The sequence below is a fragment of the Oncorhynchus clarkii genome, chromosome 26 (genome assembly GCF_045791955.1).
Source record: "Oncorhynchus clarkii lewisi isolate Uvic-CL-2024 chromosome 26, UVic_Ocla_1.0, whole genome shotgun sequence".
NCBI lineage: Eukaryota > Metazoa > Chordata > Actinopteri > Salmoniformes > Salmonidae > Oncorhynchus > Oncorhynchus clarkii.
In genome coordinates this window covers 41,015,451-41,040,864 of record NC_092172.1, presented here as the reverse complement: position 1 = coordinate 41,040,864, position 25,414 = coordinate 41,015,451, and the positions used below count along the sequence as shown (strand labels likewise).

Sequence of the window (25,414 nt, the reverse complement as noted above, 5' to 3'; positions counted from 1 at the left end):
ACCCATCTGAAAGACGGCACCCTACACAGGGCAATGTCCCCAATCACTGCCCTGGGGCATTGGGATATACATATATGTATTTTTTTTAGAAAGAAAGAAAGAGTGCCTCCTACTGGCCCCCCAACACCATTTCCAGCTCCATCTGGTCTCCCATCCAGGGACCGACCAGGACCAACCCTGGTTAGCTTCACGGTGGTATGCTGCTGGCATGAGTAGTAAGTGGAAGTCCCCTTCTCTCAGCACAGTGTATTAATTCCTCACCATGCCAAGGCTTTGCCCTCCTCTGAAATAAGAATACACACACACACACACACACACACCACTGACCGGCTAGGCAGTTCCTAAAAAAGCTACCAACAGTGTCCCCCTCAAACTCTCCTCTCTCTACCCTCAATGCCCAACCTAAAACCCTGCCTGCCTGGAAACCTGCCGCCCGCCTGCCTGGAAACCTGCCTGCCTGGAAACCTGCCTGGAACCCTGGCTAACTGCCTGCCTGGAAACCTGCCGCCCGCCTGCCTGGAAACCTGCCTGCCTGGAAACCTGCCTGGAACCCTGGCTAACTGCCTGCCTGGAACCCTGCCGCCCGCCTACCAGGAAACCTGCCGCCCGCCTGCCAGGAACCCTGCCTGCCTGCCAGGAACCCTGCCTGCCTGCCTGGAACCTGCCTGCCTGGAACCTGCCTGGAAACCTGGCTAACTGCCTGTCTGGAACCCTGATGTCTGCCCGCCCGCCTGTCACCCTGAAAGTTTTCCCGGCCGTCTGCCTCCCTACCCGTCTGGCTATGTGTCTGCCTGGAACCCTGCCTGGAACCCTGCTGTCTGTCAGCCTGGAACCCTGCTGCCTGTCTGCCTGGAACCCTGCTGTCTGGAACCTTGCTGGCTGGCTGGCTGTCTGGAACCTTGCTGTCTGCCTGCCTGGAAGCCTGCTGTCTGCCTGCCGGGAACCCTGCTGTCTGCCTGCCTGGAAGCCTGCTGTCTGCCTGCCTGGAACCCTGCTGTCTGCCTGCCTGGAACCCTGCTGTCTGCCTGTCCGGAACCCTGCTGCCTGTCCGGAACCCTGCTGTCTGTCCGGAACCCTGCTGCCTGTCTGGAACCCTGCTGTCGGTCTGGAACTCTGCTGTCTGTCTGGAACCCTGCTGTCTGCCTGTCCGGAACCCTGCTGTCTGTCTGGAACTCTGCTGCCTGTCTGGAACCCTGCTGTCGGTCTGGAACTCTGCTGTCTGTCTGGAACCCTGCTGTCTGCCTGTCCGGAACCCTGCTGTCTGTCCGGAACCCTGCTGTCTGTCCGGAACCCTGCTGTCTGCCTGGAACCCTGCTGTCTGTCTAGAACCCTGCTGTCTGTCTGGAATCCTGCTGTCTGTCCCATTTATGCCTGATGTGTAGAGGCAGGAATGCACCACCGCCCTGTTCCCGGACTAAGACAACTATCACTAGACCTTGTACTTGAGCCTTATCACAGGCAGACCAGATGGTAGACTGCCCTTGACACACACACACACAACCTATAGTACACACACACACACACACACACACAACCTATAATACACACACACACACACAACCTATAATACACACACACGCACAACCTATAGTACACACACACACACACACACACACAAAACCTATAATATACACACACACACACACACTATAATATATACACACACACACACACACACACACAACCTATAAGACATATACAGTTGAGGTCGATAGTTTACATACACCTTAGCCAAATACATTTAAAAACTCTGTTTTTCACAAGCCCTGACATTTAATCCTAGGAAAAATTCCCCGTCTTAGGTCAGTTAGGATCAGAACTATTTTAAGAATGTGAAATGTCAGAATAATAGTAGAGAGAATGATTTATTTCAGCTTTTATTTAAATCACACTCCCAGTGGGTCAGAAGTTTACATACACTCAATTAGTATTTGGTAGCATTGCCTTTAAAATTGTTTAACTTGGGTCAAATGTTTCGGGTAGCCTTCCACAAGCTTCCCACAACAAGTTGGGCGAATTTTGGCCCATTCCTCCTGACAGAGCTGGTGTAACTGAGTCAGGTTTGTATGCCTCCTTGCTCTCACACGCTTTTTCAGTTCTGCCAACAAATGTTCTATAGGATTGAGGTCAGGGCTTTGTAATGGCCACTCCAATACCTTGACTTTGTTGTCTTTAAGCCATTTTGTCACAACTTTGGAAGTATGCTTGGGGTCATTGTCCATTTGGAAGACCCATTTGCGACCAAGCTTTAACTTCCTGACTGATGTCTTGAGATGTTGCTCAATATATCTACAAAAATGTCCTGCCTCATGATGCCATCTATTTTGGGAAGTGCACCAGTCCCTCCTGCAGCAAAGCACCCCCACAACATGATGCTGACACCCCCGTGCTTCACGGTTGGGATGTTGTTCTTCAGCTTGCAAGCCTCCCCATTTTTCCTCCAAACATAACAATGGTCATTATGGCCAAACAGTTCTATTGTTGTTTCATCAGACCAGAGGACATTTCTCCAAAAAGTAAGATCTTTGTCCCCATGTGCAGTTGCAAACCGTAGTCTGGCTTCTTTATGGCTGTTTTAGAGCAGTGGTTTCTTCCTTGATGAGCGGCCTTTCAAGTTATGTTGATATAGGACTCGTTTTACTGTGGATATAGATACTTTTGTACCCGTTTCCTCCAGCATCTTCACAAGGTCCTTTGCTGTTGTTCTGGGATTGATTTGCACTTTTCACACCAAAGTACGTTCATCTCTAGGAGACAGAAGCCATCTCCTTCCTGAGTGGTATGATGGCTGAGTGGTCCCATGGTGTTTGTACTTGCATACTATTGTTTGTACAGATGAACGTGGTACCTTCAGGCTTTGGAAATGGCTCTCAAGCATGAATCAGACTTGGTCTACAATTTTTTTTCTGAGGTCTTGGCTTATTTCTTTGGATTTTCCCATGATGTCAAGCAAAGAGGCACTTAGTTTGAAGGTAGGCCTTGAAATACATCCACAGGTACACCTCCAATTTTCTCAAATTATGTCAATTAGCCAATCAGAAGCTTCTAAAGCCATGACATATTTTGGGGGAATTTTCCAAGCTGTTTAAAGGCACAGTCAACTTAGTGTATGTAAACTTCTGACCCACTGGAATTGTGATACAGTGAATTATAAGTGAAATAATCTGTCTGTAAACAATAGTTGGAAAAATTACTTGTGTCATGCACAAAGTAGACTTGCCAAGAAATTTGTGGAGTGGTTGAAGAACAAGTTTTAATGACTCCAACCTAAGTGTATGTCAACTTCCGACTTCAACTGTACACACTCCCACAACACAGACACACACAGTAACACACACTAAGGCCAACCTAAACAGTACTGAACTGGGTCAGATGTTTTCTTTCCACATCGTCCCATCCAGCAGGATTCCAGCCAATACAGTGGAGGGTAACCGGGCCAGCACAGTACAGCTGGGTTTGGTGAGAAGTACCGGGCCAGCACAGTACAGCTGGGTTTGGTGAGAAGTACCGAGCCAGCACAGTACAGCTGGGTTTGGTGAGAAGTACCGGGCCAGCACAGTACAGCTGGGTTTGGTGAGAAGTACCGGGCCAGCACAGTACAGCTGGGTTTGGTGAGAAAAAGCAGGCCAGCACAGTACAGCTGGGTTTGTGAGGTCCATGGTCATTCCGAGCCCTAATGAGAAGACGGTTTAACAGATTTGTAGCCCGTTGGAGCTGTGTGTTTTTTTTTATTTATAAATCACACACACACACACACACACACACACACACACACACACACACACACACACACACACACACACACACACACACACACACACACACACACACACACACACACACACACACACACACACACACCTTGTGTAATTGATGAGCCAGTGTTCTTGGTATGGTCATAGTGTAATAAGATAGTGGTTGTTGTGCCAGAGGAGAGACTTCAAACCAACTCTGACATCTTGACAGCTCTGCTAACGTCTCTGAAATAGACCGTCACTAATCAGTGTTTTCCACAAGCACATAGGCTAGGCAGGCAAATAGAAAAAGTAGCCCGTAAAGATGAAGTAAATTACCTGGAAATAACACTGATCCGTGTTTTGGTGTGTTTACAGTGTTAGTTTCATCAGCTGTTGTATAATATATAAAACATAGGAGGGACGACAAACATTTGACAGTATGGACCTTTAAAAGAATCCTGCAAGAGTCAGCTGACTTCCACAGGCTTCCTTTTAACAGGCCCTTTCCTCAGTAATACAGGTGATAAACATGGGCCCTTTCCTCAGTAATACAGGTGATAAACATGGTCCCTTTCCTCAGTAATACAGGTACGATTGAAGCAGGTGATAAACATGGTCCCTTTCCTCAGTAATACAGGTGATAAACATGGGCCCTTTCCTCAGTAATACAGGTACGATTGAAGCAGGTGATAAACATGGTCCCTTTCCTCAGTAATACAGGTGATAAACATGGGCCCTTTCCTCAGTAATACAGGTGATAAACATGGTCCCTTTCCTCAGTAATACAGGTACAATTGAAGCAGGTGATAAACATGGTCCCTTTCCTCAGTAATACAGGTGATAAACATGGGCCCTTTCCTCAGTAATACAGGTGATAAACATGGTCCCTTTCCTCAGTAATACAGGTACAATTGAAGCAGGTGATAAACATGGTCCCTTTCCTCAGTAATACAGGTGATAAACATGGTCCCTTTCCTCAGTAATACAGGTGTTAAACATGGGCCCTTTCCTCAGTAATACAGGTGATAAACATGGTCCCTTTCCTCAGTAATACAGGTGACAAACATGGTCCCTTTCCTCAGTAATACAGGTGATAAACATGGTCCCTTTCCTCAGTAATACAGGTGATAAACATGGTCCCTTTCCTCAGTAATACAGGTGATAAACATGGTCCCTTTCCTCAGTAATACAGGTGATAAACATGGTCCCTTTCCTCAGTAATACAGGTATGATTGAAGCAGGTGATAAACATGGGCCCTTTCCTCAGTAATACAGGTGATAAACATGGTCCCTTTCCTCAGTAATACAGGTGATAAACATGGTCCCTTTCCTCAGTAATACAGGTATGATTGAAGCAGGTGATAAACATGGTCCCTTTCCTCAGTAATACAGGTGTTAAACATGGTCCCTTTCCTCAGTAATACAGGTGATAAACATGGGCCCTTTCCTCAGTAATACAGGTGATAAACATGGTCCCTTTCCTCAGTAATACAGGTGATAAACATGGTCCCTTTCCTCAGTAATACAGGTGATAAACATGGTCCCTTTCCTCAGTAATACAGGTATGATTGAAGCAGGTGATAAACATGGGCCCTTTCCTCAGTAATACAGGTGATAAACATGGTCCCTTTCCTCAGTAATACAGGTGTTAAACATGGTCCCTTTCCTCAGTAATACAGGTGATAAACATGGTCCCTTTCCTCAGTAATACAGGTGATAAACATGGTCCCTTTCCTCAGTAATACAGGTGATAAACATGGTCCCTTTCCTCAGTAATACAGGTGATAAACATGGTCCCTTTCCTCAGTAATACAGGTATGATTGAAGCAGGTGATAAACATGGGCCCTTTCCTCAGTAATACAGGTGATAAACATGGTCCCTTTCCTCAGTAATACAGGTGATAAACATGGTCCCTTTCCTCAGTAATACAGGTATGATTGAAGCAGGTGATAAACATGGTCCCTTTCCTCAGTAATACAGGTGTTAAACATGGTCCCTTTCCTCAGTAATACAGGTGATAAACATGGGCCCTTTCCTCAGTAATACAGGTGATAAACATGGTCCCTTTCCTCAGTAATACAGGTGATAAACATGGTCCCTTTCCTCAGTAATACAGGTGATAAACATGGTCCCTTTCCTCAGTAATACAGGTATGATTGAAGCAGGTGATAAACATGGGCCCTTTCCTCAGTAATACAGGTGATAAACATGGTCCCTTTCCTCAGTAATACAGGTGTTAAACATGGTCCCTTTCCTCAGTAATACAGGTGATAAACATGGTCCCTTTCCTCAGTAATACAGGTGATAAACATGGTCCCTTTCCTCAGTAATACAGGTGATAAACATGGTCCCTTTCCTCAGTAATACAGGTACGATTGAAGCAGGTGATAAACATGGTCCCTTTCCTCAGTAATACAGGTGATAAACATGGTCCCTTTCCTCAGTAATACAGGTACGATTGAAGCAGGTGATAAACATGGTCCCTTTCCTCAGTAATACAGGTGTTAAACATGGTCCCTTTCCTCAGTAATACAGGTGATAAACATGGTCCCTTTCCTCAGTAATACAGGTGATAAACATGGGCCCTTTCCTCAGTAATACAGGTGATAAACATGGTCCCTTTCCTCAGTAATACAGGTGTTAAACATGGTCCCTTTCCTCAGTAATACAGGTACGATTGAAGCAGGTGTTAAACATGGTCCCTTTCCTCAGTAATACAGGTGATAAACATGGTCCCTTTCCTCAGTAATACAGGTGATAAACATGGTCCCTTTCCTCAGTAATACAGGTGATAAACATGGTCCCTTTCCTCAGTAATACAGGTGATAAACATGGTCCCTTTCCTCAGTAATACAGGTGATAAACATGGTCCCTTTCCTCAGTAATACAGGTGATAAACATGGTCCCTTTCCTCAGTAATACAGGTACGATTGAAGCAGGTGATAAACATGGTCCCTTTCCTCAGTAATACAGGTATGATTGAAGCAGGTGATAAACATGGTCCCTTTCCTCAGTAATACAGGTGATAAACATGGTCCCTTTCCTCAGTAATACAGGTGATAAACATGGTCCCTTTCCTCAGTAATACAGGTGATAAACATGGTCCCTTTCCTCAGTAATACAGGTGATAAACATGGTCCCTTTCCTCAGTAATACAGGTGATAAACATGGTCCCTTTCCTCAGTAATACAGGTGATAAACATGGTCCCTTTCCTCAGTAATACAGGTGATAAACATGGTCCCTTTCCTCAGTAATACAGGTGATAAACATGGGCCCTTTCCTCAGTAATACAGGTGATAAACATGGTCCCTTTCCTCAGTAATACAGGTGATAAACATGGTCCCTTTCCTCAGTAATACAGGTGATAAACATGGTCCCTTTCCTCAGTAATACAGGTGATAAACATGGTCCCTTTCCTCAGTAATACAGGTGATAAACATGGTCCCTTTCCTCAGTAATACAGGTGATAAACATGGTCCCTTTCCTCAGTAATACAGGTGATAAACATGGGCCCTTTCCTCAGTAATACAGGTGTTAAACATGGGCCCTTTCCTCAGTAATACAGGTGATAAACATGGTCCCTTTCCTCAGTAATACAGGTGATAAACATGGGCCCTTTCCTCAGTAATACAGGTGTTAAACATGGGCCCTTTCCTCAGTAATACAGGTGATAAACATGGTCCCTTTCCTCAGTAATACAGGTGATAAACATGGTCCCTTTCCTCAGTAATACAGGTGATAAACATGGTCCCTTTCCTCAGTAATACAGGTGATAAACATGGTCCCTTTCCTCAGTAATACAGGTGAGATTGAAGCAGGTGTTAAACATGGGCCCTTTCCTCAGTAATACAGGTGATAAACATGGTCCCTTTCCTCAGTAATACAGGTGATAAACATGGTCCCTTTCCTCAGTAATACAGGTGATAAACATGGTCCCTTTCCTCAGTAATACAGGTGTTAAACATGGGCCCTTTCCTCAGTAATACAGGTGATAAACATGGTCCCTTTCCTCAGTAATACAGGTGATAAACATGGTCCCTTTCCTCAGTAATACAGGTGATAAACATGGTCCCTTTCCTCAGTAATACAGGTGATAAACATGGGATGTTCTGATGGACTGTATGTCGAAAATACAAAATGGAGATCTTTCATTTAATTGTCCGAACGCAATACCATGGACATATAACTACGTGGTATGATTTATGAACGGCAAGGCTATAGGACAGTAGGACTTTTATTCAGTCAGTTTGACACCTTTTATGAACTAGTCAAGGTTGTTGTTCATTAATCAAAGCCCAGAGAACAGCCTATGGGGGCCACCACTCCGTGGCTGCATATGAAACACGCCACGGTACAACTAACACCCCCCCCAGAATTTCTACTGGCCCGGACATGTTGGCGTTCATTAATGTATTGGGGTCATGCAGGGCCTACAGGTTGACATGCTGTCTCTCTATAGAGTGAGGAGGAGGAGTCTACCCTGGTGAGGAGGAGGAGTCGACCGTAGTGAGGAGGAGGAGTCGACCGTAGTGAGGAGGAGGAGTCGACCGTAGTGAGGAGGAGGAGTCTACCGTAGTGAGGAGGAGGAGTCTACCGTAGTGAGGAGGAGGAGTCTACCGTAGTGAGGAGGAGGAGTCTACCGTAGTGAGGAGGAGGAGTCTACCGTAGTGAGGAGGAGGAGTCTACCCTGGGGAGGAGGAGGAGTCTACCATAGTGAGTAGGAGGAGTCTACCGTAGTGAGGAGGAGGAGTCTACCCTGTATGGAAGAGACTTCCCCATTCAGTTTCTGTATTCAGGTTCACTAAAACATTGTTTTAATCTTAGTTTTACTATTGACAGTTACAGCTGATTATGATCTATGGACTATAGAAGAGGTCTATCGTAGACGTCAAGACTGACTATGAAGATGTGAACTCTAGTCAGGTCTCTAGACTAGACCAACTCTTTCAGTTGATGGCACCAGTATGATTTGGTCACACCAACAATGACCTCGTGTCTCATAACGTGCCTGCATTCCATCCAGAACCAGGCTAATAAATGACTAGCCATCTTTTAAATTAGCATTCCTTTACTGGGCTTGATCTTCAGGTACATTTGCCAGTGGAAAACGGATGATTAACTCATCATTTAAAATGTTGCCATCTTTAATTTGTACCCTTCTTAAACAAATAATTACAATTTAATTTGACAATATCATATTTACATTGATTGTTGGGAGGGGGGGACTTGTTATTGTTAGTGATTTTGAACAGTCACTAAAGGTGTAGGGCCCTATAAAATCTGTTTAATCTATTGGCAAAATATCTTTTCACGGTTTTATTTTTCACAGTTTCTGAGTTCCTAGTTTCAGCTTTTTACAAAAAAAATATATATTTAAAAAAACATTTTTTTTTATAGAACATCCATCTTTTCTAGTTTTTCAAAGTCCACAACCATGCTTAAACCACATCAGGAGACTACATCTGGGAACAAACAACAACAAAAAATTGGACAGTGTACTTGCTCTGTTAAACGGTGTACTTGCTCTGTTAAACGGTGTACTTGCTCTGTTAAACGGTGTACTTGCTCTGTTAAACTGTGTACTTGCTCTGTTAAACTGTGTACTTGCTCTGTTAAACGGTGTACTTGCTCTGTTAAACGGTGTACTTGCTCTGTTAAACGGTGTACTTGCTCTGTTAAACGGTGTACTTGCTCTGTTAAACGGTGTACTTGCTCTGTTAAACGGTGTACTTGCTCTGTTAAACGGTGTACTTGCTCTGACCCCCTCTGGTGCCATTTTCTAAATGACGCATAATATTGTATATTACCCACACAAAGTACAATTCAGTTTCAAAACAAAGTCCTACAAACACATGCGTAGTACCGTTAGAAAGGTAAGAACTGAGGGGTTCTGATAAAGGTCGCAGAAACAATGTGACTAAACTTTAGAAAATAGAAATACCTTATTTACATTTGTTTTTTATACATTTGCACAATTTTTTAAATATTTTTTGACTTAGTTATTACAGGGTAGTGTGTAGATTGATTAGATTTTTGTTATTGTCTAATCCATTTAAGAATAAGGATGTAACGTAACAAAATACGGAAAAAGTCAAAAGGTTTTTGAATAATTTCCGAATGCACTGTAGGCCTACTTTGGAGTCGATATTTAAAAATTGGGCAAATTTTGGGGGGAAAGCTTTTATCAATTTTCACACAACAGTGCATGATGACTGAAATACGTATCGCAAAAAGATTCAAACAGGACTTCGGATTAACTTTTTGAATACCACCACCCCCCCCCCCCCCCCCCCCCAACAGCCCAACTCCGTTCCTCCAGTTCCCCCTCCAACAGCCCAACTCCGTTCCTCCAGTTCCCCCCAACAGCCCAACTCCGTTCCTCCAGTTCCCCCTCCAACAGCCCAACTCCGTTCCTCCAGTACCCCCCCCCCAACAGCCCAACTCCGTTCCTCCAGTTCCCCCCAACAGCCCAACTCCGTTCCTCCAGTACCCCCCCCCCCCCCCCAACAGCCCAACTCCGTTCCTCCAGTACCCCCCCAACAGCCCAACTCCGTTCCTCCAGTACCCCCCCAACAGCCCAACTCCGTTCCTCCAGTACCCCCCCCCAACAGCCCAACTCCGTTCCTCCAGTACCCCCCCCCCAACAGCCCAACTCCGTTCCTCCAGTACCCCCCCCCAACAGCCCAACTCCGTTCCTCCAGTCCCCCCCCCCAACAGCCCAACTTCGTTCCTCCAGTACCCCCACAACAGCCCAACTCCGTTCCTCCAGTACCCCCCCCAACAGCCCAACTCCGTTCCTCCAGTGCCCCCCCAACAGCCCAACTTCGTTCCTCCAGTACCCCCCCAACAGCCCAACTCCGTTCCTCCAGTACCCCCCCCCCCCCAACAGCCCAACTTCGTTCCTCCAGTACCCCCCCCAACAGCCCAACTCCGTTCCTCCAGTACCCCCCCAACAGCCCAACTCCGTTCCTCCAGTACCCCCCCCCAACAGCCCAACTCCGTTCCTCCAGTACCCCCCGAACAGCCCAACTCCGTTCCTCCAGTACCCCCCCCAACAGCCCAACTCCGTTCCTCCAGTACCCCCCCCCCCAACAGCCCAACTCCGTTCCTACAGTACCCCCCCAACAGCCCAACTCCGTTCCTCCAGTACCCCCCCCAACAGCCCAACTCCGTTCCTCCAGTACCCCCCCCAACAGCCCAACTCCGTTCCTCCAGTACCCCCCCCAACAGCCCAACTCCGTTCCTCCAGTACCCCCCCCAACAGCCCAACTCCGTTCCTCCAGTACCCCCCCCAACAGCCCAACTCCGTTCCTCCAGTACCCCCCCAACAGCCCAACTCCGTTCCTCCAGTACCCCCCCCCAACAGCCCAACTCCGTTCCTCCAGTACAACCCCCCCCCCCCCCCCCCCAACAGCCCAACTCCGTTCCTCCAGTACCCCCCCAACAGCCCAACTCCGTTCCTCCAGTACCCCCCAACAGCCCAACTCCGTTCCTCCAGTACCCCCCGAACAGCCCAACTCCGTTCCTCCAGTACCCCCCCCAACAGCCCAACTCCGTTCCTCCAGTACCCCCCCCAACAGCCCAACTCCGTTCCTCCAGTACCCCCCCCCAACAGCCCAACTCCGTTCCTCCAGTACCCCCCCCAACAGCCCAACTCCGTTCCTCCAGTACCCCCCCAACAGCCCAACTCCGTTCCTCCAGTACCCCCCCAACAGCCCAACTCCGTTCCTCCAGTACCCCCCCAACAGACCAACTCCGTTCCTACAGTACCCCCCCCAACAGCCCAACTCCGTTCCTCCAGTACCCCACCAACAGCCCAACTCCGTTCCTCCAGTACCCCCCCAACAGCCCAACTCCGTTCCTCCAGTACCCCCCCAACAGCTCAACTCCGTTCCTCCAGTACCCCCCCAACAGCCCAACTCCGTTCCTCCAGTACCCCCCCCCCCCCAACAGCCCAACTCCGTTCCTCCAGTACCCCCCCCCAACAGCCCAACTCCGTTCGTCCAGTACCCCCCCCAACAGCCCAACTCCGTTCCTCCAGTCCCCCCCCCCCAACAGCCCAACTTCGTTCCTCCAGTACCCCCCCAACAGCCCAACTCCGTTCCTCCAGTACCCCCCCCAACAGCCCAACTCCGTTCCTCCAGTACCCCCCCAACAGCCCAACTTCGTTCCTCCAGTACCCCCCCAACAGCCCAACTCCGTTCCTCCAGTACAGCCCCCCCCCCCCCCCCCAACAGCCCAACTTCGTTCCTCCAGTACCCCCCCCAACAGCCCAACTCCGTTCCTCCAGTACCCCCCCAACAGCCCAACTCCGTTCCTCCAGTACCCCCCCCAACAGCCCAACTCCGTTCCTCCAGTACCCCCCCCCCCCAACAGCCCAACTCCGTTCCTCCAGTACCCCCCCCAACAGCCCAACTCCGTTCCTCCAGTACCCCCCCCAACAGCCCAACTCCGTTCCTCCAGTACCCCCCCCAACAGCCCAACTCCGTTCCTCCAGTACCCCCCCCAACAGCCCAACTCCGTTCCTCCAGTACCCCCCCAACAGCCCAACTCCGTTCCTCCAGTACCCCCCCCAACAGCCCAACTCCGTTCCTCCAGTACCCCCCCAACAGCCCAACTCCGTTCCTCCAGTACCCCCCCCCCAACAGCCCAACTCCGTTCCTCCAGTACCCCCCCAACAGCCCAACTCCGTTCCTCCAGTACCCCCCCAACAGCCCAACTCCGTTCCTCCAGTACCCCCCCCCCCCCCCCCCCCAACAGCCCAACTCCGTTCCTCCAGTACCCCCCCAACAGCCCAACTCCGTTCCTCCAGTACCCCCCCAACAGCCCAACTCCGTTCCTCCAGTACCCCCCCCCAACAGCCCAACTCCGTTCCTCCAGTACCCCCCCCAACAGCCCAACTCCGTTCCTCCAGTACCCCCCCAACAGCCCAACTCCGTTCCTCCAGTACCCCCCCCCAACAGCCCAACTCCGTTCCTCCAGTACCCCCCCCCAACAGCCCAACTCCGTTCCTCCAGTACCCCCCCCCAACAGCCCAACTCCGTTCCTCCAGTACCCCCCCAACAGCCCAAATCCGTTCCTCCAGTACCCCCCCCAACAGCCCAACTCCGTTCCTCCAGTACCCCCCCAACAGCCCAACTCCGTTCCTCCAGTACCCCCCCAACAGCCCAACTCCGTTCCTCCAGTCCCCCCCCCAACAGCCCAACTCCGTTCCTCCAGTAGCCCAACCCCCCCCCCCCCCCCCAACAGCCCAACTCCGTTCCTCCAGTACCCCCCCAACAGCCCAACTCCGTTCCTCCAGTACCCCCCCCAACAGCCCAACTCCGTTCCTCCAGTACCCCCCCAACAGCCCAACTCCGTTCCTCCAGTACCCCCCCCCAACAGCCCAACTCCGTTCCTCCAGTACCCCCCCAACAGCCCAACTCCGTTCCTCCAGTACCCCCCCCAACAGCCCAACTCCGTTCCTCCAGTACCCCCCCCAACAGCCCAACTCCGTTCCTCCAGTACCCCCCCCCCAACAGCCCAACTCCGTTCCTCCAGTACCCTCCCAACAGCCCAACTCCGTTCCTCCAGTACCCCCCCCCAACAGCCCAACTTCGTTCCTCCAGTACCCTCCCAACAGCCCAACTCCGTTCCTCCAGTACCCCCCCCCAACAGCCCAACTTCGTTCCTCCAGTACCCCCCCAACAGCCCAACTTCGTTCCTCCAGTACCCCCCCCAACAGCCCAACAAATACCCATTGCTGTTTGAATACATCTTGATAATAAAACATTTAAAAAGCTAAAATGTGAACCAGAGACGTGACCCCAAACGTGACCCCAAAAAACAAAGTTTCACCCAAGCAACAAAATTTTAAAAATTGGTGTTGCACTGTCAAGTCATGGGGTCACAAATGCAAGTGTTTTGGTCGCAGTTTTGAGCCCTGATAGAACAGGTTCAAGGAAAGAGAGAGAGAGAGACCAACACCGTGCAACTGGACAGAATATAGGCCTTTAATCGCTGATCATCACCCAGCTTTACAGCTAGCCAAGTGGCAGGGCTGCTTTTTGTTGTTGTTGGTAGGTTTTTTTTTTTTAATTCAGGAGTGGGCCTTTAAAGGGAAAAAGGAGAGGCCTGGCACGTACCGAGAACCACAAAAGGATTCAGAGCTATACTGCTTATCATTCACCTCAGCGGTTCAAATCATACCCGTGTCCCAACAGGCACCCTATTCCCTATTTAGTGCACTACTTTTGACAAGGCCCCATAGTGCTCTGGTCAAACGTAGTGCACTACATCGGGTGCCATGTAGGACTGAACCCATGACTGGGGAGGAGTTTACGCTCCTAGGCCCCAACATAGCCTAACAAGTTCCTCTGTCAGCTGCTCACAAGTCACAATGTCTACAGGGCCCCCTCCGGAGTTTCTCCCTCCTGACCATGTGAGACCTGCAGGAAACACTCCAGACCCGACTCATGACTGTGCTCTGTGCCTACAGAGAACCTACAAGCCTTTCATGTTGGGACGAGTCCTACCTTAGGCTAAAGGCACTTGATAGTGTACAGATCAATACATTCATTGTTAACTACGTGATCACGCTTAGTGCACGGTGTTTTGACGCCTGTGAGCCCTGTGCACCCTGCTTCTTTAAAACACAAAGTTCCTAGAAGCAGTCAGAAGTGTACACGGGAAGCCCCACAGTTAAAGGGATAGTACGACATTTTGGCAAAAAAAAACATTTTTAAAAAGCTAGCATGCTAGCTGTTCCTGTAGACTTCCAGTCATTGTGCTAACACTAGTTAGCAATGGCTCCAGAAACTACCTTCAACTTCCATGAGTATCCATGAGTTAATCTGACTCTGGGTCAGTAGAAAAGAGGATTAAAACTGCAAAAATCCCTTTAAATATTACAACGGCTGCGTAATGCAAGAATACGCCTGGACGTCACAGGGGCCGCCTCCCTGGACTGGGGTGGTTCTGCCGCCTGGTCTGACTGGGGTGGTTCTGCCGTCTGGTCTGACTGGGGTGGTTCTGCCGTCTGACTGGGGTGGTTCTGCCGTCTGGTCTGACTGGGGTGGTTCTGCCGCCTGGTCTGACTGGGGTGGTTCTGCCGTCGGACTGGGGTGGTTCTGCCGTCTGGTCTGACTGGGGTGGTTCTGCCGTCTGGTCTGACTGGGTGGTTCTGCCGTCTGGTCTGACTGGGGTGGTTCTGCCGCCTGGTCTGACTGGGGTGGTTCTGCCGTCTGACTGGGGTGGTTCTGCCGTCTGACTGGGGTGGTTCTGCCGCCTGACTGGGGTAGTTCTGCCGCCTGGTCTGACTGGGGTGGTTCTGCCGTCTGACTGGGGTGGTTCTGCCGTCTGACTGGGGTGGTTCTGCCGTCTGGTCTGACTGGGGTGGTTCTGCCGTCTGGTCTGACTGGGGTGGTTCTGCCGTCTGGTCTGACTGGGTGGTTCTGCCGTCTGGTCTGACTGGGGTGGTTCTGCTGTCTGACTGGGTGGTTCTGCTGTCTGGTCTGACTGGGTAGTTCTGCTGTCTGACTGGGTGGTTCTGCTGTCTGACTGGGTGGTTCTGCTGTCTGACTGGGTGGTTCTGCTGTCTGACTGGGTGGTTCTGCTGTCTGACTGGGGTGGTTCTGCTGTCTGACTGGGTGGTTCTGCTGTCTGGTCTGACTGGGGTGGTTCTGCTGTCTGGTCTGACTGGGTGGTTCTGCTGTCTGGTCTGACTGGGTGGTTCTGCTGTCTGGTCTGACTGGGTGGTTCTGCTGTCTGACTGGGTGGTTCTGCTGTCTGGTCTGACTGGGGTGGTTCTGCTGTCTGGTCTGACTGGGTGGTTCTGCTGTCTGGTCTGACTGGGTGGTTCTGCTGTCTGACTGGGTGGTTCTGCTGTCTGACTGGGTGGTTCTGCTGTCTGACTGGGTGGTTCTGCTGTCTGACTGGGTGGTTCTGCTGTCTGGTCTGATGACCTGGTTCTTCTTCACTAGTCCCCAAGCATAAGACAACAGACTGAATCAGGGAAGGACGGAAGTTTTCCAATGAAACACTTCATTTTCCGTTCAGTTGCAAAGCGTTTAGCTACGGTGCGCACTAATGAACAGGACCCAGGCTGTGCCTGGGGCATGGTGCACTTCAGGTCCTCTGAACGATCACAAAGAAGATGTATAAAGTAGCACACTGTGTCCCACGGGAGGGTTGGTGGCACCTTAATCAGGGAGGACAGGCTCGTGGTAATGACTGGAGCGGAATAAGTGGAATGGTATCAAACACATCAGAACACATGGTTTCCATATGGTTGATGCCATTCGCTACGTTCCAACTGCTGTGTTCATGTTCATGTGCAGAGCACATGGGACCGCCTGAAATGGCCCAGTGACGTCCGGGTTTGGTCGATGTAGGCCGTCATTGTAAATAAGAATTTGTTCTTACCTGACTTGCCTAGTTCAATAAAGGCTAAATTAAATAATTAAATATGAATCAATGCCATTATTCTCTGGTGTTAAAACTGTCTGTACGTCTGCTGCTGTGGTTGTGTCCCCAGTACTAAGTATCGCCCAGTGCTAGGTCAGGCCTCCCTACGTACTGCCCGGTACTAGGTCAGGCCTCCCTACGTACGTCCCAGTACCAGGTCGGGCCTCCACACGTACTGCCCAGTACCAGGTCGGGCCTCCACACGTACTGCCCAGTACCAGGTCGGGCCTCCACACGTACTGCCCAGTACCAGGTCGGGCCTCCACACGTACTGCCCAGTACCAGGTCGGGCCTCCCCACGTACTGCCCAGTACCAGGTCGGGCCTCCCCACGTACTGCCCAGTACCAGGTCGGGCCTCCACACGTACTGCCCAGTACCAGGTCGGGCCTCCACACGTACTGCCCAGTACCAGGTCGGGCCTCCACACGTACTGCCCAGTACCAGGTCGGCCCTCCACACGTACTGCCCAGTACCAGGTCGGCCCTCCACACGTACGTCCCAGTACCAGGTCGGGCCTCCCTACCTACGTCCCAGTACCAGGTCGGGCCTCCCTACGTACGTCCCAGTACCAGGTCGGGCCTCCCTACGTACTGCCCAGTACCAGGTCGGGCCTCCCTACGTACGGCCCAGTACCAGGTCGGGCCTCCCTACGTACGGCCCAGTACCAGGTCGGGCCTCCCTACGTACGGCCCAGTACCAGGTCGGGCCTCCCTACGTACGTCCCAGTACCAGGTCGGGCCTCCCTACGTACGTCCCAGTACCAGGTCGGGCCTCCCTACGTACTGCCCAGTACCAGGTCGGGCCTCCACACATACTGCCCAGTACCAGGTCGGGCCTCCACACGTACTGCCCAGTACCAGGTCGGACCTCCCTACGTACTGCCCAGTACCAGGTCGGGCTTCCCTACGTACGTCCCAGTACCAGGTCGGGCCTCCCTACGTACGTCCCAGTACCAGGTCGGGCCTCCCTACGTACGTCCCAGGACCAGGTCGGGCCTCCCTACGTACGTCCCAGTACCAGGTCGGGCCTCCCTAAGTACGTCCCAGTACCAGGTCGGGCCTCCCTACCTACGTCCCAGTACCAGGTCGGGCCTCCCTACGTACGTCCCAGTACCAGGTCGGGCCTCCCTACGTACGTCCCAGTACCAGGTCGGGCCTGCCTACGTACGTCCCAGTACCAGGTCGGGCCTCCCTACGTACGGCCCAGTACCAGGTCGGGCCTCCCTACGTACGGCCCAGTACCAGGTCGGGCCTCCCTACGTACGGCCCAGTACCAGGTCGGGCCTCCCTACGTACGGCCCAGTACCAGGTCGGGCCTCCCTACGTACGGCCCAGTACCAGGTCGGGCCTCCCTACGTACGGCCCAGTACCAGGTCGGGCCTCCCTACGTACCGCCCAGTACCAGGTCGGGCCTCCCTACGTACGTCCCAGTACCAGGTCGGGCCTCCCTACGTACGTCCCAGTACCAGGTCGGGCCTCCCTACGTACTGCCCAGTACCAGGTCGGGCCTCCACACATACTGCCCAGTACCAGGTCGGGCCTCCACACGTACTGCCCAGTACCAGGTCGGGCCTCCCTACGTACGTCCCAGTACCAGGTCGGGCCTCCCTACGTACGTCCCAGTACCAGGTCGGGCCTCCCTACGTACGTCCCAGTACCAGGTCGGGCCTCCCTACGTACGTCCCAGTACCAGGTCGGGCCTCCCTACGTACTGCCCAGTACTAGGTCATGCCTCCCTACGTACTGCCCAGTACTAGGTCAGGCCTCCCTACGTACTGCCCGGTACTAGGTCAGGCCTCCCTACGTACGTCCCGGTACTAGGTCGGGCCTCCCTACGTACGTCCCGGTACTAGGTCAGGCCTCCCTACGTACTGCCCAGTACTAGGTCAGGCCTCCCTACGTACGTCCCAGTACCAGGTCAGGCCTCCACACGTACTGCCCAGTACCAGGTCGGGCCTCCACACGTACTGCCCAGTACCAGGTCGGGCTTCCACACCTACTGCCCGGTACCAGGTCGGGCCTCCACACGTACTGCCCAGTACCAGGTCGGGCCTCCACACGTACTGCCCAGTACCAGGTCGGGCCTCCACACGAACTGCCCGGTACCAGGTCGGGCCTCCCTACGTACTGCCCGGTACCAGGTCGGGCCTCCCTACGTACTGCCCGGTACCAGGTCAGGCCTCCACACGTACTGCCCAGTACTAGGTCAGGCCTCCCTACGTACTGCCCGGTACTAGGTCAGGCCTCCCTACGTACGTCCCAGTACTAGGTCAGGCCTCCCTACGTACGTCCCGGTACTAGGTCAGGCCTCCCTACGTACGTCCCAGTACTAGGTTAGGCCTCCATAAGTACTGCCCAGTACTAGGTCAGGCCTCCCTACGTACTGCCCAGTACTAGGTCAGGCCTCCCTACGTACTGCCCAGTACTAGGTCAGGCCTCCCTACGTACTGCCCAGTACTAGGTCAGGCCTCCCTACGTACTGCCCAGTACTAGGTCAGGCCTCCCTACATACTGCCCAGTACTAGGTCAGGCCTCCCTACATACTGCCCAGTACTAGGTCAGGCCTCCCTACGTACTGCCTAGTACTAGGTCAGGCCTCCCTACGTACTGCCCAGTACTAGGTCAGGCCTCCCTACGTACTGCCCAGTACTAGGTCAGGCCTCCCTACGTACTGCCCAGTACTAGGTCAGGCCTCCCTACGTACTGCCCAGTATTAGGTCAGGCCTCCCTACATACTGCCCAGTACTAGGTCAGGCCTCCATACGTACTGCCCAGGACTAGGTCAGGCCTCCATACGTACTGCCCAGTACTAGGTCAGGCCTCCATAAGTACTGCCCAGTACTAGGTCGGGCCTCCACACGTACTGCCCAGTACCAGGTCGGGCCTCCACACGAACTGCCCGGTACCAGGTCGGGCCTCCCTACGTACTGCCCGGTACCAGGTCGGACCTCCCTACGTACTGCCCGGTACCAGGTCAGGCCTCCACACGTACTGCCCAGTACTAGGTCAGGCCTCCCTACGTACTGCCCGGTACTAGGTCAGGCCTCCCTACGTACGTCCCGGTACTAGGTCGGGCCTCCCTACGTACGTCCCGGTACTAGGTCAGGCCTCCCTACGTACTGCCCAGTACTAGGTCAGGCCTCCCTACGTACGTCCCAGTACCAGGTCAGGCCTCCACACGTACTGCCCAGTACCAGGTCGGGCCTCCACACGTACTGCCCAGTACCAGGTCGGGCCTCCACACGAACTGCCCGGTACCAGGTCGGGCCTCCCTACGTACTGCCCGGTACCAGGTCGGGCCTCCCTACGTACTGCCCGGTACCAGGTCAGGCCTCCACACGTACTGCCCAGTACTAGGTCAGGCCTCCCTACGTACTGCCCGGTACTAGGTCAGGCCTCCCTACGTACGTCCCAGTACTAGGTCAGGCCTCCCTACGTACGTCCCGGTACTAGGTCAGGCCTCCCTACGTACGTCCCAGTACTAGGTTAGGCCTCCATAAGTACTGCCCAGTACTAGGTCAGGCCTCCCTACGTACTGCCCAGTACTAGGTCAGGCCTCCCTACGTACTGCCCAGTACTAGGTCAGGCCTCCCTACGTACTGCCCAGTACTAGGTCAGGCCTCCCTACGTACTGCCCAGTACTAGGTCAGGCCTCCCTACATACTGCCCAGTACTAGGTCAGGCCTCCCTACATACTGCCCAGTACTAGGTCAGGCCTCCCTACGTACTGCCTAGTACTAGGTCAGGCCTCCCTACGTACTGCCCAGTACTAGGTCAGGCCTCCCTACGTACTGCCCAGTACTAGGTCAGGCCTCCCTACGTACTGCCCAGTACTAGGTCAGGCCTCCCTACGTACTGCCCAGTATTAGGTCAGGCCTCCCTACATACTGCCCAGTACTAGGTCAGGCCTCCATACGTACTGCCCAGGACTAGGTCAGGCCTCCATACGTACTGCCCAGTACTAGGTCAGGCCTCCATAAGTACTGCCCAGTACTAGGTCGGGCCTCCACACGTACTGCCCAGTACCAGGTCGGGCCTCCACACGAACTGCCCGGTACCAGGTCGGGCCTCCCTACGTACTGCCCGGTACCAGGTCGGACCTCCCTACGTACTGCCCGGTACCAGGTCAGGCCTCCACACGTACTGCCCAGTACTAGGTCAGGCCTCCCTACGTACTGCCCGGTACTAGGTCAGGCCTCCCTACGTACATCCCAGTACTAGGTCAGGCCTCCCTACGTACGTCCCAGTACTAGGTTAGGCCTCCATAAGTACTGCCCAGTACTAAGTCAGGCCTCCCTACGTACTGCCCAGTACTAGGTCAGGCCTCCCTACGTACTGCCCAGTACTAGGTCAGGCCTCCCTACGTACTGCCCAGTACTAGGTCAGGCCTCCCTACGTACTGCCCAGTACTAGGTCAGGCCTCCCTACGTACTGCCCAGTATTAGGTCAGGCCTCTCTACGTACTGCCCAGTACTAGGTCAGGCCTCCATACGTACTGCCCAGGACTAGGTCAGGCCTCCATACGTACTGCCCAGTACTAGGTCAGGCCTCCATAAGTACTGCCCAGTACTAGGTCAGGCCTCCATAAGTACTGCCCAGTACTAGGTCAGGCCTCCATAAGTATTGCCCAGTACTAGGTCAGGCCTCCATAAGTACTGCCCAGTACTAGGTCAGGCCTCCATAAGTACTGCCCAGTACTAGGTCAGGCCTCCATAAGTACTGCCCAGTACTAGATTGTTGCCTGTATTAACATTGTGCCCAGGATCTAGGTAGGTCTATTCCATGTCCCGAGATTTGGCTGCTTGGCGCCCGGTGAAGCAGCCGCGGTGTTTGGGTTGCTGGTCATCCCACAATATACTATCACTGTATATTTGTACTGTATATCCACTGGTCATCCCACGATATACTATCACTGTATATTTGTACTGTATATCCACTGGTCATCCCACGATATACTATCACTGTATATTTATACTGTATATCCACTGGTCATCCCACAATATACTATCACTGTATATTTGTACTGTATACCCACTGGTCATCCCACGATATACTATCACTGTATATTTATACTGTATATCCACTGGTCATCCCACGATATACTATCACTGTATATTTATACTGTATATCCACTGGTCATCCCACGATATACTATCACTGTATATTTGTACTGTATATCCACTGGTCATCCCACGATATACTATCACTGTATATTTGTACTGTATATCCACTGGTCATCCCACAATATTCTACGTTCTGGGTGATTAAAGGTGCTTGTGCTGAACTCCTCTGGTGTTGATGTTTTAACTGTGACTGCCTCTAAATCTGCTGCCTCTATACCTGCTGCCTCTACACCTGCTGCCTCTACACCTGCTGCCTCTACACCTGCTGCCTCTACACCTGCTGCCTCTACACATGCTGCCTCTACACATGCTGCCTCTACACATGCTGCCTCTACACATGCTGCCTCTACACATGCTGCCTCTACACATGCTGCCTCTACACATGCTGCCTCCACACATGCTGCCTCCACACATGCTGCCTCCACACATGCTGCCTCCACACATGCTGCCTCGACACATACTGCCTCGACACCTGCTGTGGTTGACATACTGCCTCCACACATACTGCCTCCACACATATTGCCCCCACACATATTGCCTCCACACATACTGCCTCCACACCTGCTGTGGTTGGACATGTCTACATACTGCCTCCACACATACTGCCTCCACACATACTGCCCCCACACATACTGCCCCCACACATCTCTGCCTCCACACATACTGCCTCCACACCTGCTGTGGTTGGACAGGCCTACATACTGCCTCTACACCTGCTGTGGTTGGACAGGCCTACATACTGCTGTGGTTGGACAGGCCTACATACTGCTGTGGTTGGACAGGCCTACATACTGCCTCTACACCTGCTGTGGTTGGACAGGCCTACATACTGCTGTGGTTGGACAGGCCTACATACTGCCTCTACACCTGCTGTGGTTGGACAGTCCTACATACTGCTGTAGTTGGACAGTTCTACATACTGCTGTGGTTGGACAGGCCTACATACTGCCTCTACACCTGCTGTGATTGGACAGGCCTACATACTACCTCTATACCGGCTGTGATTGGACAGGCCTACATACTGCTGTGATTGGACAGGCCTACATACTGCCTCTACACCTGCTGTGATTGGACAGGCCTACATACTGCTGTGGTTGGACAGGCCTACATACTGCCTCTACACCTGCTGTGATTGGACAGGCCTACATACTGCTGTGGTTGGACAGGCCTACATACTGCCTCTACACTTGCTGTGGTTGGACAGGCCTACATACTGCCTCTACACCTGCTGTGATTGGACAGGCCTACATACTGCTGTGGTTGGACAGGCCTACATACTGCCTCTACACCTGCTGTGGTTGGACAGGCCTACATACTGCCTCTACACCTGCTGTGATTGGACAGGCCTACATACTGCCTCTACACCTGCTGTGGTTGGACAGGCCTACATACTGCTGTGGTTGGACAGGCCTACATACTGCTGTGGTTGGACAGGCCTACATACTGCCTCTACACCTGCTGTGATTGGACAGGCCTACATACTGCCTCTACACCTGCTGTGATTGGACAGGCCTACATACTGCTGTGGTCGGACAGGCCTACATACTGCTGTGATTGGACAGGCCTACATACTGCTGTGATTGGACAGGCCTACATACTGTACTATATCCTAGATAAAGGATGACATTGTGACGTGATTAAAGTCCATGACGTGATTTCGATCACATTAATTGACATGTCTGTATCAACATTGTGAGTTGGACGTACTCTATGCCCAGATCAAACTGTGTGTGGACAGAAAAGTCCTGCTAGATTTCAATCAGTACCACATTAGATGACATGTCACCGTTTGTTGGTTTTATGGCCCAACAGACTGATGACGTGGCTTTTACCATCCTGGACGCGTAGTAAACAACATGAATGTCAGAGTGAATACATTCTACACTAACAGCCCCAAACAGCCACGTCCACATGCATTAATGTGAATGAACACGACGGCCCAATGATGACTACAGGGAATATTCAATTAAACCACGGTAATGTTCACTGTATCTTCATTTACACAACTACAGTACTGCCAAGCACTATGCACACACACACACACACACACACACACACAGGCCACTCTTCTTGGAGAACACACACACACACACACACACACACACACACACACACACACACACACACACACACAAAGTGTAGGTGTCCTACATTTGACAGGAGTCCACCTGTTAATTTTTACAGAGTTCAAATAACATCCTGCTATTTTATTTACAAACATTACACGTTTAAATACTGTAGGCCCAACATGTGTCAGTATGCAACTGTACAAATTCTGTACTGCTTGTTAGATTGAATTTCAACTACTCCCACACACAGAGTTGGCTGGATATGAAATAACCACAAGCTGTAAACAAATGCCATCTATTCATGAGAGAAAATAGCCGGGGAAACTGTGACGTTGTTTGGAGATGTATGTCCTCCACGCTGCCTGCCTGGCTAGGCCTTATGGTCTATATAGTGTTATGGAACACTGAACAATACGGTCTGTATGACCCCCCCTTCGACCTGCTCTGTGTGGAGGGAGGGGGCGTGGGTCACCGAGGTCATACATTTGGACCTGACGCCTAATCCACTTCTCCTGCTCGGAAAGTAAAGACGGACAGAAGAGGAGGTTGATGCTGCACATCATAAGGTTTGATGGTCCATATGAATGCCGTACAGCACCCGTTTCAACATCCTCATATCACAGAATCATAAATACATTGGATGGTACTGTAGAAGGAAGTATGGGACATTTAGACATAACACATAAGGAGAAACTGTGTGTGTGTGTGGGTATGTGTGTGTGTGGGTCTGTTGTGTGTGTGTGTGTGTCTGTGTGTGTGTGTGTGGCTCTTCTCCAAGACGAGTGGCCTGTGTGTGTCTGTGTGTGTGTGTCTGTGTGTGGCTCTTCTCCAAGAAGAGTGGCCTGTGTGTGTCTCACCTTGATAGTGCTGGGTTTGATCAGAAGTCCTGGGGCAGGAGTGGCATTGGTCTGCTGGGAATCGTCTGATTCCTTTCCACTTTGATAGACCACCCTATCGGAGATATGAATGCTTGAAGCACAGCCCATGCTTCAACCCCACTTCTGACAATCCCTCTAGCTCAAGTGCTTTACCAATACCTGGACGACTGTCATTCGGTATCCCTCCACTGATATCTTCTGGGGGGGTCTTTTTCTCCCTCTTGATAAATCGTAATGCTAAACGCTCTCTCTAGTTTCTCTAACACTAAGCATGAATAATAGATGTTCCTTCCCCCCCACCCACCCACCCCCCCTAACCAGGAAACAGATTTCCTCTCTCTGCTTTTTAATTTTTTTTTTACATGAAGCAATTTAGAGAGATTTTCTACACGCGTCGTTTTATTATTGCTAACACGAATCCCGTTATTATAGAACGCCGCTGTTCTGTGGTTCTATTCCAGGGCCGATTTATCCTTCATGAGACGGCTTCCCCGCCTCGGATTCGTACATCACTTGCTCTCTCTCTCTCTTTCTGAATGTATGTATTTTTTAAAAACTTTACTCTTTTCAAGTAAACGTCAGTCTTCTGGTTGAATTCAAGCAGAAGTTTGATCCATGTTCGTCCAATAAGCCTTCTGCTGAAACCGTCCTCCCCACCCAAAACCATCCAATTCCATTGAACTAATGTTTTTCTTTGACTATCTGGTTAGCCACTTCATTTCAAGACATTGGCCACAATCCGGTTCTCACGACAGTTTGTTCCAGCCTCATATACCCCATCATCAACAGGCTACAATATTCACACTGCATGGTGCTCCCCTCGACTGTCGCTCCAATCTCAAGACTCCCCCTTGCAACAAAATGCAATTTAGTCCGACAAAACATGCCATTTATCTGCCAAAAAAATACCAATTAGGCGAAACAGAAATATTTGGGTGGAATCTTCATTCAGACATCCACTGTCAGCTTGATGACGACCCGACCGAGATAGAAAACTGGGTAAAAATGAGTTGCAATTTTTTCCTCTTTCTGAAAAAAAATATGAAGAGTGCTGTCAAATTATCTGTTGAAGAGGTACCTCCTCTGGATCAGACCAATCGCATAAAAACAGACCGCTGCGCGTCCCCAAGTTTCGGTTTTCAGTAAGGAAGATGGGTGATT

At 51.5% G+C, this 25,414-nt stretch overlaps 1 protein-coding gene across 1 annotated transcript in view; it reads right to left on the bottom strand.

Annotated features, from left to right (window-relative positions):
- Window positions 1–24,450, bottom strand: part of LOC139384455 (high affinity cAMP-specific and IBMX-insensitive 3',5'-cyclic phosphodiesterase 8A-like) — a 185,316-nt gene extending 160,866 nt beyond the window's left edge. Inside the window, exon 1 of the mRNA XM_071129225.1 lies at window positions 24,233–24,450. Within this exon, the coding sequence (XP_070985326.1) occupies window positions 24,233–24,361 (129 nt within the window). The 5' untranslated portion in view covers window positions 24,362–24,450. The remainder of the gene's footprint in view (window positions 1–24,232) is intronic.
- Window positions 24,451–25,414: the final 964 nt, after the last annotated feature.